The 15061-nt window shown below is 46.5% G+C and overlaps 4 protein-coding genes across 4 annotated transcripts; all 4 read left to right on the top strand.

Moving 5' to 3' along the window:
- Positions 1 to 1926: 1926 nt before the first annotated feature.
- Positions 1927 to 2493, top strand: LAJ45_05733 (uncharacterized protein; the record flags this gene model as incomplete). The annotated part of the gene is made up of 3 exons (XM_046115302.1): positions 1927 to 2144; positions 2208 to 2337; positions 2410 to 2493. 3 exons carry the CDS (start codon positions 1927 to 1929, stop codon positions 2491 to 2493), a joined length of 432 nt encoding a protein of 143 aa, XP_045971351.1.
- Positions 2494 to 3702: 1209 nt separating this feature from the next.
- Positions 3703 to 4807, top strand: LAJ45_05732 (uncharacterized protein; the record flags this gene model as incomplete). Its single annotated transcript, XM_046115301.1, has 6 exons — positions 3703 to 3737; positions 3796 to 3823; positions 3899 to 4099; positions 4222 to 4413; positions 4615 to 4641; positions 4724 to 4807. The coding sequence occupies 6 exons, from the start codon at positions 3703 to 3705 to the stop codon at positions 4805 to 4807; spliced, it is 567 nt and encodes a 188-aa protein (XP_045971350.1).
- Positions 4808 to 7574: 2767 nt separating this feature from the next.
- LAJ45_05731 (uncharacterized protein) lies at positions 7575 to 11303 on the top strand (the record flags this gene model as incomplete). Its single annotated transcript, XM_046115300.1, has 6 exons — positions 7575 to 8078; positions 8185 to 8402; positions 8551 to 10060; positions 10128 to 10486; positions 10551 to 10570; positions 11281 to 11303. 6 exons carry the CDS (start codon positions 7575 to 7577, stop codon positions 11301 to 11303), a joined length of 2634 nt encoding a protein of 877 aa, XP_045971349.1.
- A 1020-nt stretch (positions 11304 to 12323) lies between these two features.
- LAJ45_05730 (uncharacterized protein) lies at positions 12324 to 13907 on the top strand (the record flags this gene model as incomplete). Its single annotated transcript, XM_046115299.1, has 7 exons — positions 12324 to 12470; positions 12584 to 12637; positions 12722 to 12794; positions 12848 to 13107; positions 13169 to 13291; positions 13354 to 13729; positions 13855 to 13907. The coding sequence occupies 7 exons, from the start codon at positions 12324 to 12326 to the stop codon at positions 13905 to 13907; spliced, it is 1086 nt and encodes a 361-aa protein (XP_045971348.1).
- Positions 13908 to 15061: the final 1154 nt, after the last annotated feature.

The following is a 15061-nucleotide window of genomic DNA, read 5'->3' as shown; positions in this document are numbered from 1 at the left end:
GAGCCGGATGCACAGAGCTAACGCTACTATATACTCCCCATGCAATATCAACCGTCCCGCCTATCCGTCTGCAGCTCGCTCCTGCGCCACAAAAGATATCGACGAAAAGAAACTGCCGAGTGACAACTACATAATTATAAGTACAGTCGTCTCTGGGTCAACGACGAAACCGGCTCGATGACGAATAACTACTTTTTGGGCTGATAGTCAGTCAAAGCAAAGGGTCGGAGCGCTTCTGTTGGTTTTTGTTGGCTTCGATTGGCCTATTCGCCATCGGACCGGTTTCGTCGTTGACCCAGAGACGACTGTACATATATGTATTAAGTAACCACGGTCGCTGCTTATAATTGTCACAGGTGCTTTGAAGCAAATGACCTATTTTCAATTCCAGGATGCGGCAAAGTTATTGACAAGGAAAAAAATTCATTGGCTGTCTGGATTTACCCGCCTCGATCGGATGAAGAATTTGGAGACGAAGGAATCACATCAGTAAATACGCTTGGAAACTTCCTGGTTTTCGCAATGCTTCAGAACTTTGTGCCAAAAATAAGACTACATGTATGTATGGTACAGTACTTTATGTACTTTTTTTTTAAAAAAAAAAAAAAAAAATCATAGTTTTATTGATTTCTGGGTACAAGAATATCGCATGCAGCTAACGCTATGGCGTGGGAAAAAAACCCCCTATGGTATGTACTTTAGTTGTAGGTATATTATACACGTAGCTAGAATGTTGTAGATACTGCGTGTACTTGTGAAGCTTTAATCACATACCATCACTCGTACTGCGTCGTAGATAAAGCATGCTCCTATCCGAGTCCTATACTGCGGTAATGCTCCTAAAAAATATAATCATAAAGATATCAAAACATTGACAATCATGCGCGTATTTAAATTATGTACCTATACATGTTTAGGACCGCTGCTTCGTCTGAAGATGTAGAGTGCTAGCACTCCAATATTTCCGGATGAGGAAGAAAACAACTGGACAAACGGAGTTTGATGGGCACATGTAGGTATGTATATGTACGTAAATTCATGACGTTTCTGAACACGACTGCTATTGCATACCATACAAAAAAGCGCCAAATCCACCTTTTTGTATGTCATGCAATATTGGTCGCGTTCGGAAACGCTATGAAATTACGGTATATCTACATACAAGAGTTGGATATAGTAGTGAAGTCGTTGCGACTCTTCTATATCAGGAAGAAACTCCTGTAAGTACGGTGTCGGACAGCCAAAACCAGCCGGCCAGAGCAACCACCGACTCCCCTTCACCCCATCGACTTTCAACAACGCAACACTTGTCCAGAAATAATGTTCTTTTGTAAAATGGGTCTCATCATGGTTGTAAACATCCCCATAAGAGGGGATTTAAAATAATTAAGAACTGGCTGCACTGTGACCTCTCAAACATTTGATGCAATCTGCCCGAAAAAAACATAGGTGTGAAATAATAACTTTAATAGCTTTATGCCAAGGCGGCCACATTAATTTGGGATAATTCTTACCATATTGGGATACAGTCGTTTCTGGGTCAACGACGAACCGGCTCGATGACGAGTGGCTATATGTACTTTTTGGGCTGGTAGTCAGTCAAAGCAAAGGGGTCGGGGCTTCGATTGGCCTATTCGCCATCGAACTGGTTTCGTCGTTGACCCAGAGACGACTGTAATTAGATGATCATTATTACCCGATTAGGACTAGTTTCCGGCTTGAAAAGAACATGAGGGTTGATTTTGACTGTCTGGTGCTGTACTTCGGGTTAGGCATGGTGCCAAGACGATATCTCTCCGGGGTTAGGGTTACGGTTCATCTGAACTGGGGCTAGACTGCTTCCCCAGCTCATAGCCTAGCCCGGTCCCATCCATCACCTCCAACGCCTGCTCCTCTATCCACAAGACCTAAAGATTTCACTGTGAAATGGGTTCAGTTGTCCTCCCTCATCTCAAGACTGGCTGGCATGTCGACCAAGCCATTATGTCCGAAGACGACCGTCTGGTCGTGATTCGCTTCGGCCGCGACTGGGATCCTGATTGCATGCGACAAGATGAGATGCTGTATCGCATTGCGGACAAGGTCAAGAACTTTGCAGTCATCTATCTTTGCGATATTGATGAAGTCCCTGATTTCAACAAGATGTTCGTTCCCTCCCTCAGCTTAGGTGGCCTGATCACACAAACTAACTACTACTTACCATGCAGGTACGAGCTTTACGATCCCTTGACAATCATGTTTTTCTTCAGAAATAAGCATATGATGTGCGATTTTGGAACCGGGAACAACAACAAAATGAATTGGGTACTGGAGGATAAGCAGGAGCTAATCGATATAGTATATCACCCCCGTTTTTTAAACTACAAATGCTAGCAAAGCTCTATTATAGAACTAATGTGCTGTGTCTAGATCGAGACTATCTATAAGGGAGCAAGAAAAGGAAGGGGTCTCGTCGTCAGCCCGAAGGACTACAGTACAAGATACCGCTATTAGTAATAACTATACTTCTTCGGCCTCACTATGGGTGTTTCTTGGCCGAATCTCGCTTATAGCGGGTGTTTTTTTTTTGGGGGGGGGGGGGTTCTTCCTGGTGTATGTTGACTTTGGCACATAAATGTTCGTCTTTTCTTCTTGTGATTCGTTTGTATACTCTAGGATTAACAATTTTTATACAACCAAGGTTCCCAAACTTGCTTTCTCAGACTTAGAGAGTATGCCAAGATCAGAGGCGAGATCTGTTCTGAGAATGGATGTTGTGGGCTGTGAACTCTTAGGTATTGTGCATTATTGGTGCCTTGACTCTCAGAATCACACTACCAGTGAGAATACAGTCATAGATATGTACATACATGTACATACTTTATATTCCAATGGAAGCCAACTGTCTACATACTTAGGGGGTTGCACGGTGACGGTGACGGTGACGGTGACTCAGGCATGTCGGAACGGACCGAAAAGCTTGGCCTGCGATCAACCGTGATTCCGGTCTAATCTCATATGTCGCCATCACGTGTCTCGCTGCACACTTTTGACTTATAACCGTCAGTCCCATCAACTCAATACCGCCATCTAGAGGGGCTGATGTCCCGATAGCAGTTCATTGGACCACATATAATTCCAATCGAGAGATATTTTCAAAGAACCAAAGCCCTGAGTATAAAGCGTCAATCTGCTGGGTGCGTCTCATGAGAGGTTTTCAACCAGTGCATGCATAGATGGACCGGGTTCCATTGCTTTGAAACGGCCAATTCCGTCTATTGGTGATGACGGATTATGGACTTCAGATCTAAGTTGTAGCGATTTCCGCTATTCAGATATAAAATCTAGATTATTCATATAAATACGAATATCAAACACTATTACCTACTTCTTTTAACACACTCCCAATTTTTGTACGTTTTAGTAACCCAGATTCACATATATCTTTGTCAGATCTTTAAATATGAGTCTTTCAACGTTGAGTGTAACCGGCTAAGAGAGTAAGGGGTTTTCAGGATCACCAAATAAGGTAATACGTACATGTATGTACTCTAGATAGGTAGCTCACGAGCACACAGTCTTGGCAAACTTAGCGGTACCTACACCATTGTCTTGGCATCTCACGCTGCCAGAACCTCTCAAGCAAGCTTCTCCCACGATAACGAAACTCAAAGACAACTAACCCATCTCACCCTCCTCGCTCACGAGGACCCTCGCAACACAATGTCAGCGAACAAAGCTGCCCGTATCGGCGAAGAGTAAGCAAGCCCCTCGAAGCTCGCTTCCACAGGGATAAACGCTGACGGATTTCGTCAGAGTATGGAAGACTCGCATCGACAAAGTGGTTCGTTTGCCCGTTCACCCCACGCAACTAGTGGTAGCAACGGAATCGGACTGTTAAGCTGATACTTCTGTACAGAATGCAGAACTAGTCACCTTAACTTATGGGTCTATCGTCGCTCAACTCTGCAAAGATTATGAGGGCGATTATATCGAAGTGAATAAACAACTCGAGAAGATGGGTTATAACATTGGGCTGCGATTGATCGAGGACTTTCTGGCAAAAACCAATATGGGGAAGTGTATAAACTTCAAGGAGACCGCCGAGACCATCTCAAAGGTATATTAAACTTATTAGATATTCTGGGGCCGGAATGAAACGAATCCGCCGGCCGCCACACTATCGGGAATGTTCCATCCTTACAAAGCTTTGCTGACAGTCTGCTACGTGGCGATATGCAGATCGGATTCAAGGTGTTTTTGAATATAACACCGACTGTAACCAACTGGACGACAGACGGAAAGCAATTTTCACTCACCTTTGAGGAGAACCCACTGGCAGATTTCGTCGAGCTACCGGATGATGGGAGGGCACAAAACGAGCTCTGGTATTCAAATCTTTTGTGTGGGGTCCTGAGAGGCTCCTTGGAAATGGTCAGTTACCCCTGCCTACTTCCAAATCTGGGCGGCCATATACCATGACGGAGCAGATAAAAGCCTTTTGAGCTTGCATTTTTCTTGTTTCCCTCCCTCTTTTGCTTTCTTTCACTTTGAGCTCTCATGATATAATATTGCACTTAAATCCAAGCAACAGTAGGCTGACTCGGCATGGATTATGGCGATTTGTGGAATTAGGTACAAATGCAGGTTGATGCACATTTTGTAAGTGATGTTCTTCGAGGTAATGAGGTGACTGAGATGCGAGTCACCCTCATTAGGACAATCGATGATGAGTTGCCTCCAGGTGAAGATTGAGGTGTACTGTAGAAATATTACAATGGATTGGGCCGCTACTCAATTAATAGACACTTGGCAGCAAAACCCTTAGAGCAGCCAACGGTATCTACAAACCCGTTGAGTATTGGTAACAGCATGCCTTATTATTAAATCATTGGACTGTATGCGCTTTTGTTTCTGTTTCTTAATTTTCGTCATTGCTACTGGCGTGCATGCTACGCGAGGCGGACCAGGTTATCACGAGGGAGTCTCGTGGTGGAGGTGAGCTTACATTACTTGCCGGATTTTTTTTCTGTGTCCAGCGAACCTATTCTTCCTGATACGGAAGAGTCGCAACGACTTTATCTCACCAAATATCTATCAAATTCACGAAGTTTTAGGGCCGTTGCTTCCCATATTTCCGGATGAGGAAGAAACAGCTGGACACAGAAAAAAATCTGGCAAGTACTCGCCCACTCAGAATCATAGTGACCTGACTCCTGCTCTTTGTGATTCATATATTAGCAAAATACCCCCCGCGAAGCGGGGATCCTCAATCTTTCTGTAGGTTATTTTACATTCAAGATAATATTAGCCAAGTCTCTGGAGAAGTTATTTACTTTCTTTACCTCGATCTCTTATAAAAAAACAGCGAGGGAGTGTGTACATACGTATGCAGTAATATTGAGCACATGATCGATCGGGTCCTAGATGTTCCATGTTTCCCCTCTCCTAACGTTTCCTCTGCCCAGGTCTTGTTTATTCGTGCTGAGGATAAGGAGCACGCGTACCAGCGCGCGATCGTATCTTTCATGGTCAGGTCTAGTTGGAAGTGAAGCGATGGATTGAAAAAATTGACGGAGCAGATCTTCCTCCGCGTGCGCATCTTCTGCACAGCGCACATCTCTCAGTTGCTCTCTTCCGTCAAACCATAGATCCTCGCGACTTCCCTTGTAGATATTCTTCTCTTTCAACCACAAACCCGTTACTTAGTGGAACAGTTATCTGAGCTTGCCCAACAATTCAGTACCCATTTATACAATTATCAACGTGAGGTGCCTCCTGTAAGTTGAATTAGAATCGGTTTTGCCATCATCCCTTATTTCCCTGATCATTTTCGATCTCTTTGGCTCCCCACCACCTGGATTTTTAATTTTTCGCTCCCACACCCACTGCAACCCTAACCCATGCCACACCCATCATAGTACTGTGTTGCCAGTCCTCCCACCACGCCCGCCCGCCCGCTGCCTCTTGCTCGACAACCTGCTGGTACTGCTTGCTTGACAGAGTGCTTGCGTTGCTGCCAGTGCCAACCTCACCTCTTTTTCCGACCCCCGTGTCGTGTCTGCGTTGTCGTTATTGTTGAACGAACCGAGAAGAGCAGAGCAGCCCTACCAGACATCCAAGAGAAGAGAAGAGCTAGATACCACCAAGGACTACAGCTCACCCACTTACCATTTTATTTTTATTTTTATTTTTATTTTCTTTCTTGTCTTTGGGGGGTAGAGCTTGAACTAAGCTTCGCACGACATTCTCATACCCTATTTTCACCAGAGAAATCCCACTACTGCATAGAGAGAGAGGGACTACTTTTACCTCTAGATCTATCTACGTTACAACGAGAAGGTCCAAATTGTCAGAATTTCTCTCGGACCATTTCATTCATTACCAGGCCACTTTCACAGACCCAGCAAACACGGGACTGATTCTTTTTTTTTGTTCTTCTGGGGTGTTCAAAGTACTGTAGCAGCAACGGGGTGGTGTTCTAGTCAGTAGGTGTAGTAACCATCATATTTGGGAGGGTTTCGATCCCCCGCGGCCAACCCGCTCATTTACTACCCATTGTTACTGCTGCTACTGCTGCTACCTGCTACCTACGTACCCTACTACGTACATCTTACTTACCCCCCTCCAACCCCTCGCGGCACACTTTACCTGCCAAATCCGACTCAGCTCACCCCAGGTCTCTCGTGCGCACCGTTCGCCCTGGCGATCCCACTTGTCGAACACCGCCGTTCTGTTCTCGCGACTCGCGTCTCTGCGTTGCGAAAATACAATCGCAACAGCTACTGCTACTACTATTGCCCACAGAAGCAACAGCAGAAGCTATAGGAGAAGTGAGAAGTGAACAGTGAGGAGTACGCACTGGTCGACTACAGCATATACGACATTTTATATTGAATTTCTATAGATTATAGCCTAGCGCTAGCATCCGCCCTCGACCGCTCTTGCCCGCGGTAGCAGCCTCTGTCTGTCTCTCCTCGCTTACTTACCACAGCAGCAAAGCAACAGTACTTACTTACCTTACTCACCACCCCCATACCTTTAAACCACCACACACAACTTCTCCTCCCAGCCTCTATCTACCGTAAGAGAAGCTCACTGGTTATCATCCACCCCCCACCCCCTACCAGTAGTCCCTGCATTTCTCTTGCTCTCCCATCGTTTTCATCTCTCGCGTAAAATCACACTCTCGCTTTACAACACCGATCTTGTTTTTTTTTTACCTCTCGCTTCTCGCTCTATTTCTCTACCTGCACGTACACATACACAGCTCTTTCTTTCGTGCAGCAGGCGTTGCTGTACCTTTCGTCGTCCCGACAAGGTCGTGGTTTTGCCGCTCGCCTCCCCCCAAGAAAAAAAGTGTGGCTGATCGAACCTTGTTGCCATCGCCCATCGCGACCGAGAGAGAGATTTCGCCTCTTCCCCTAACAGCAGCAACCGAAGCAACACCACTTCCCACCTCTCAACCACACTACGCTACACTGCACTGCACCATCAAACTCAATCAACACCTCAATAATCCGACTATTGAGTTATAAATATTAACCCATATCGATATCAATAATCTTGTGAAGTCTCACTTTCATCCCTTCACCATGAGCATGGGAATGGGAGCCATCGGGGGACCTCCCGCTGGCATGAACATGAATATGAATGGCGGTGCCCCCCCTCCTCGTGGTGCGCCCTCAAGCAACGATAAGACGCTACTAAACACATACATATACGACTATTTCCTTAAGAACGGGTACATAGAATGTGCGCGGTCATTAATTAATGAAGCGGATATATCAACAACTCCAAACAGCCAAAGAAACAGTCCGTCGCGTCGAGCGCAAAAACACGACTCCGATGGCAACGCTGTTAATGGTGATGATAACGCGATGGACACCGGCGAGGGCCCTAGTCAGCGAAAGAATGAGGATCCAGACGATCCGAATAAAGATCGAGCAGATGGCTTACCTTTACCAAAACTCCCCGCGAACTGTCCTCAGGGCTCGTTCCTGTTCGACTGGTGGTGCCTATTTTGGGATATTTTTGGTGCCAGAAACGGTGTAGGAAAGAGTTCAATCGCTGCAGGGTCCTACGTTACCCAGACACAGGTAAGCACTTCTTGGCGACTCCTACATTCCTCATGGTTGCCTGCGATAGAGTTCCTGGCGATTATGAGTGACGTCGCTGCTCAGGACTAATTTCTTTTTCTTATAGGCAACGCAAAGATTCAGACAAGAACAACTGCTTCGTCAGATGAATCCCCAACAACAACACGCGCTCATGACAGGGCAAGTACCCAGTCAATTGATGAACCTGGGCAATCAGCAGTATCGGAATCAGATGATGCAGATGCAGTCGGGGGTGCTTCCTAACGGAGCGATGAACCAGGACAGTGCCGGCGGCGGCGAAATGAGTATGCAAAACAAAAATCTGTTAGCAAGGACTGCTATGATGAATAACAATAGAAAGTTGTAAACAACCTTTTTCTTATGTCTCTGGATGCCTGCAGCTTCAGTAGGCATCGATTACTATGCAAGGTGCTATCAAATATTCAATTGCTGACAAATTCATTTTTTACAGGACACCACTGCAAATTGCTGGTCTCAAGACTCAACAGCATATGATGGTGCAAGCTGCCATGCAGCGCGAAAGTGGAGAAATTAATGACATGAACGGCCAGCAGCCACGGCCTCAATCCCCGGCTGCTGGACATAATGCTGGATCGCCAAAGAGAATGCGATTAGAAAATGGACAGTACCAAGAGGTCGGGAATGGTCGGGGTGCTCCGCAAGGTACACCACAGAGTGCCGCTTCTGCATCCCAGGCACACCAGTTGCTCATGGCAAATGGGATTGACCCAAATCGATTGACTCCTCAGCAATTTCAAGCCTTCCAAGGCCAGAACCCAATCACCCAACAAAAATCAATCCAGCTGTATGCCCAGAATTTGGCTGCACATGCGGGTAGAGCTGTGACGGCTCTTCAAGGCGGCCCACCGAAAGGTATGGCAAACGCCCAGCAGAACCCGCCACACGGCGCTCCCATGATGCCTCAGACCTCCGAGGGCGCTCCGCTAGGGATGAGCGATTTCTATGCCACAACACCTGGTGGTATGCGGGCTGGTGGCATGGGAGCTGGCACTGGTAATCATGCTTTGCAAGACTATCAAATGCAACTGATGCTTCTTGAGCAACAGAATAAGAAGCGTTTGGCTATGGCTCGTGCCGAGCAAGATAGCATCGCACATCATAGTGATGGACAACGCCGAATGGAGCAAGGATTCTCTCAGAGCATGTCTCCAAATAGTCGGGCTGCTCCGTCGCCACAGACCCCAGGCAACCCGAAGATGACAGGAACACCAAAAATGCCAAACCAAGGCGGCCCAGGTTCGCCAATGCCAGAAGGCCCAATGCCTGGTCATGTCCAACAACGAAACTCGCCAGCTGCCATGGGCTTTAATGGCCAGCTTCAACAAGGCGGGCAGCAAGATATGATGTATAATGAAATGAAAAATTCATTGGGTATAATGGGAAATGCGAATCCCGGTGGTGCACCTAATGGTGGGACCATGATGCGGCCGCCAAGCTCCCATCCGGGTTTCGCTGCTCAAATGAGTCAGGTTGAAATGAATCAGATGAATGCAAACCTTCGTGCACAGGCCGGCCGTGGAGTACCAGTCGGAAACGTATGGCAGCAGACACAGCAACAGCAGCAGCAATTGCAGATGCAGCAGCAGGCTCAGGTCGCTGCGCAGCAACAGGCCGCTCAACAGGCCCAGCAGCAGGCCGCTCAACAGGCCCAGCAGCAGCAGCAGCAGCAGCAGCAGCAGGCCCAGCAGCAGGCCCAGCAGCAACAGGCTGGAGGGCCGCAATCTGGCCAGCCCCAGGCGCAGATTGGCACTCCCCAACCTGCTAGGCAGAACCTACCTCATCAAACGATGCCTCCACCACCATCGGTGCCACCAGGCGCACCGACCAACGCGCGCACTCAGCCATCGTCGCCTCAGGTTGCAGTTCAACAACCACCGACACCAACACAAAGTCACAAGGCGAATCCTAAAGGAAAGGCTGGAAGAGAAGCTGGGAAGAAGGTGAGCTTTCGATATGTGTATTCTTTTTCCTATTCGAGCTAATTCTAAACAGCAACGGCCAAATAAGAAAAATGGCGGTGCAGCTCCTCAACCAACAGGTCCAGTGGGAACCCCATCCTCAGAACCACCTACACCAACCACCCCCCAACATCAAAACTCCTTTTCGCAGAACCCGAGACCGGTCAGTTTTGCACCCGGACAGAACGTCGCCGGCCAACCTCCTCAGCAGCCGACCCCTAACCCAGCTCACGCCGCACCACCGGCACCAGTTCCAGGGCCGGCTGACGTGGGGGCAGGATTTTTGGGGGGTGAAGGTGACATCAATCTTGATTTCGCTGGTTTCCCGGGCGACCCATCGGATAATCTCTTGGATACCTTTGATTTCGATTCCTTTTTGAACACCGAGGATACCAACGGAAGTATCGGGTATGATGGAATAGGGGGTTGGTCGAATGATACAGTAGAAGCCTCTGCTGGCGAATCATGATAGGCTACGTCTCGTAATCTGGAGTGAGTGATTTTCGTGGTTGTACTATTTCATCTGTGGAGTCAGCGTTGTGGTGTTTAGGCTCTCTTTCCTTCAGCCTCCTTTTTTCCTTCTCAGTGAGCTCACTTTCAGATCAACCCCATCAGGATTTTCACTTTTTTTTTCGTTTATTAGTATTATTATTATAACGGCGAATGACGGCGTTTTTGCTTCGATACTTATTCTCGACATGACGTCTGTCATTGTTCTGTTTGTTTTTCCTTACCTCTTGTACTTGAGTAATGGGGTGGAAATATCTATACGGGAAGCACGTGATCATGAGGCGTGTAGGGGTAGTGATGGATGGTATTTATTGCAAATGGAATGGCATGATTAGGTTCTCGAGGGAGGAAAAAAAGGAGGGTTGATAAGGAATGATGGACTGTCGACGAAGGACCGGCTTTCAAGCTTTTTTTTTTGTCTTTTTTATTTTTGGTTTATCGAGTTTCTTTCAGTTGTGTTTATTTAATCCGTGCGTTTGCGTTTTTTCTTTCTTTCTTTTTCTTTTCTCTGATATTTTCACTACCGTTTAACCTTCTCCGTCGTATGGAGTTTGTCAAGACATTCCCTACTTTTTTCTTTCTCTTTGGGCTATCCTTGACTGGGAAAATATGGCTGGATTGTTTGGGGACATCTTTCGAAATTTTCTCCGTTCTTATTCAACTACATATCTCACAATATCCTTTCATCCTAGGCCTGGCTGGTGGTCCTCTATAAAAATTCCGTCTTGTCTCTACCTCTACTGGTACCCTTCGATACCGACATCTTTTTCTTCGTTTTTGCTAAAAAAAAAAAAAAAAATCCTTCATTGCGTGGATCCTCTGGGGGGAATTTCTTGTTAATTATTTATAGTTTTATTTTTTTTTTTATTTTTTTCATTTTCTCTTTTATCTCCAATAAAACCCCTCTTTACCAACTTTTTCCTGTTTCATCGTTTATTTCGACTCAGAAAGGCAACTTCGAGTTTTAGGACATCACCCCCCTCTGCTTTCTCACCCTTTATTTACTGCAAGCTGAACCATTTTTTGTATTTTTCTTTTTTCTTTCCGTTATATGTTGGAGAAGAGGACCGTGATCAAATTTTACTTTTTTTTTCTATCCGTGCTTGTTTGAAAAAGTGAGGAGTGGGGAAGGGAGGCATACAGATCAGGAGAAACACCTGCCCTGCCTGCGGTGAACAATGTGTGTGTGTGTGTGGTGTGTGTGTGTTTAATGCCCAATCAGAAAGACGACAAAAAAAATTCATCGCATTATTGTTCCATAGCCCCACAGGTACTTCAGTACTAGAGGGAGGATCCCAACCAACCAGTCAATAGAGGAGAGTCTGCCAGTACCTAGTGTAGTCTGTAGTAATAACAACAGTTCCAACCTCCCTCCCAGCAACCCCTGTGGATCCATCCCTAAACCCCTACCTGTAAGTTGTAACACCAGTAATACCGCACCTGAGCCAGGGGTTTAGTAACCTTAGTCCCATCTTTGTCAGGCAAGAGCCGCACCGGGTCCACCAAATCTTCACACAAACCCAACTCAACCAATCCAAAGTGCACTCCACCCAACCCGCCAAGCAGCTCCCATCCATCCATCTCATCCAACCCCCCCCACGAAACTACCACACGCGACGCCTGCCATCCCTTGGGAAACCCTACCTGCCCGTCCATCACCACCTTTAGCACCATTATCGCGAAGGAAAAACAAGCAACGCCCATACAATTCTCCCTCTCCCTCCCATCACCCAAGATGGCCTCATCAGATAAGCGCAAAGCACCCGAAGCATTCGGGACGAATCAGCTCGTCAAAAGGACAAAAACACCCGTTACCGAGGGAGCTTCAACAGCAGTTTCAGTCGTGGGAAGTTCGGCAGGAAATGGCGCGCTCATACAGGCGGTATGTTGTTATTCTTCCTGTGTTCTTGACAGAATGGGTTGTTGAAGGAAGGGAGTCGTTGTTTTTGCCAAAAAGGATGTTTTGCTGATTTGAACTGTGAATGGGCGATATAGGTACCGAGGACTTCGGCGCTGCAAGCTCCGATTATGGAGTTGACAGGGCATTCGGTATGGCTATAATATCTCTCTTTGAAATTGGTATATTTCTGGATGGAAAGGGGAGTGGTTTATTAATGGCATGGGTGTTTATAGAAAGAGGTATTTGCGGTACGGTTCGACCCTACTGGCCAAAACATTGCGTCTGGGTCCGCCGACCGATCAATCTGTATGTTAACACCTCTATCTGTCTTGCCTGGCTACCTCTAATTCTCGAGCCAGTGGTCTGGAAAACATACGGTGACTGCCCGAATTACCTGTCCCTGACGGGGCATAAGGGGCCTGTTCTAGATCTTCAGTGGTCCCGCGACTCTGCAATTATATTTTCTGCCTCAACGGATGCGATGCTTGCCTCATGGGATGTAGAGAATGGGCAGAGGATAAGGAGATATGTCGGTCATGAAGATATTGTAAACGCGTTAGATGTGACACGGAGGGGACCAGAGCTGATCGTCAGTGCGAGTGATGACGGCACTATTGGGGTGTGTTTATCATTTCTCTACTTTCAATCCTCTCCACTATAAACATACTAACCCGTTGTAGATTTGGGACCCAAGGCAAAAGGAGTGTATCGACTATTTGGACACAAAATTCCCAGTCACCTCGGTAGCCATTAGTGAGGCTGGGAATGAGTTGTTTAGCGGGGGGATTGATAACGATATCAAGGTAAGCCCTTTCTCCTATACCGCATCTTCACATATGTTCATCTACTAACAAACCACTATTAGGCATGGGATCTGCGAAAACGTGCCGTGGCGTATACCCTGCGTGGCCACACAGATACAGTCACCTCCCTCTCCGTTTCTCCAGATGGCCAAGCCCTCCTTTCGAACAGCATGGACAGTACCGTCCGAACATGGGACATTCGTGCCTTTGCACCCGCAAACCGTTTGATCAGCATCTTTGAGGGCGCTCCCAGTGGCATTGAAAAGAACCTCATTAGAGCATCTTGGTCTCCCAAAGGTGATAAAATTGGTGCAGGTAGTGGTGATGGTAGCGTTGCTGTTTGGGAGGCAGAGTCGAGGAAGCTCCTTTATAAACTACCCGGACACCGAGGCACAGTAAATGACATGAGGTTTTCGCCGATCGAAGGCGAGCCGATAAGTAAGTCGATTCTTCTTCCCCCTGTTTGGGTGGTATGGGAAAGGGGGGAGGCGGGGAGGAAAGAGGGGGAAGACGAGGGGATGGGGTGGTGGTAATGGGTGGGCTAATGTGAGAGGTGTTAATAGTCGTGTCTGCGTCGTCGGATAAGAATTTGTTGTTGGGCGAGTTGGGGAAGTAGGTACATGTAGTACTTAGTATTGTAGTAGTACTTTTACTTGTTGACTAATGTTGTGAAACGAATTTTCTGGGAGAGGGAAAGAAAAGGCAAGGGATTATCCGATGGTAAAGAGCGGTGCAAAAAATTATATTTGGAGGCGACTAGGGTGATGATCATGTACGATAGCTAACTACTTTATATTTCACTTTTCTTATATCTTTTTCTCTTTCTTTCTTTCAATACTTGAACCTCAAAAACTGCGTTCCTTTTAGCTAAGCATTTCCTTAAACTCTCATCTTCCTTTTGTTTCTTCTCTTTTTTTTATCTTTCCTTTGTATATTTACATGACTTCGCCATCACCAGAAAATGGGATGGGATGGGTGTAGACATGGCAAGAATTAACATCTGTTACGATACGAACTCAATCGATATCTTTTCAAAACATGGAACATATATCCACAAAGAAAAAAAAGAAAACAAAATGAGGGGTAAATACAAGTTTCGAAACCCGGTGATGAGGAAGAGGTTACTTTACTTTCCGATCTGTCGGTTTTGTGTTGTGTTACTTTCCCGCACTTGGGCCTCCTCTCTGCGCCGCACATGGAGATGCAAAGCTTAAGCCAACTGTCAAAACCTTTATCACCCCCCTGTATGTCAAGGGAAAGCTTGTTTAGAAACAGCGGCCGTGTAGCTATGTGGCTATCAGCGAGGGTTACGGATCATGTTTTCTCACTCGGCCACCACTACCACCACCGCCCTCGACAATATCAGGCCGAATACTATAGCATGAGGCGTAGAAAGAATGTACAGTAGTAAACTTATGTTTTTGAAATACAGCTCGAAGCCGGTGTCGCCATCGTGTAAGATTTTTTAATACCACCCCCACGTGATATACGCATCACCGATTCATTAAGGACACGCAGCTAATGTCTTGTTGCTGGGGCGCCAAACTACGATATTCTCACTCAGGCCTTAAGTTACGAACTACTTGTATAAACACCGGTGCCCAATGCATCGGTGATCTCAAATCAACAAGGGATGTGGCTGTATTCACTTTAACCCCATGCTCGATCCGATCTTGTCCTTGTGTATGTAAATAATAGGCGCAGGAGTACTACTTCTACCTAATTAGGGTATTATCTTCAAGTACTAGTACATATATACCAATCAACCCT

The sequence above is a fragment of the Morchella importuna genome (assembly GCF_003444635.1).
Source record: "Morchella importuna strain M04M26 chromosome Unknown Morimp01GS016, whole genome shotgun sequence".
Classification (NCBI taxonomy): domain Eukaryota; kingdom Fungi; phylum Ascomycota; class Pezizomycetes; order Pezizales; family Morchellaceae; genus Morchella; species Morchella importuna.
Note: the sequence above shows the minus strand (reverse complement) of the source record. Positions and strands in the feature narration are given on the sequence as shown.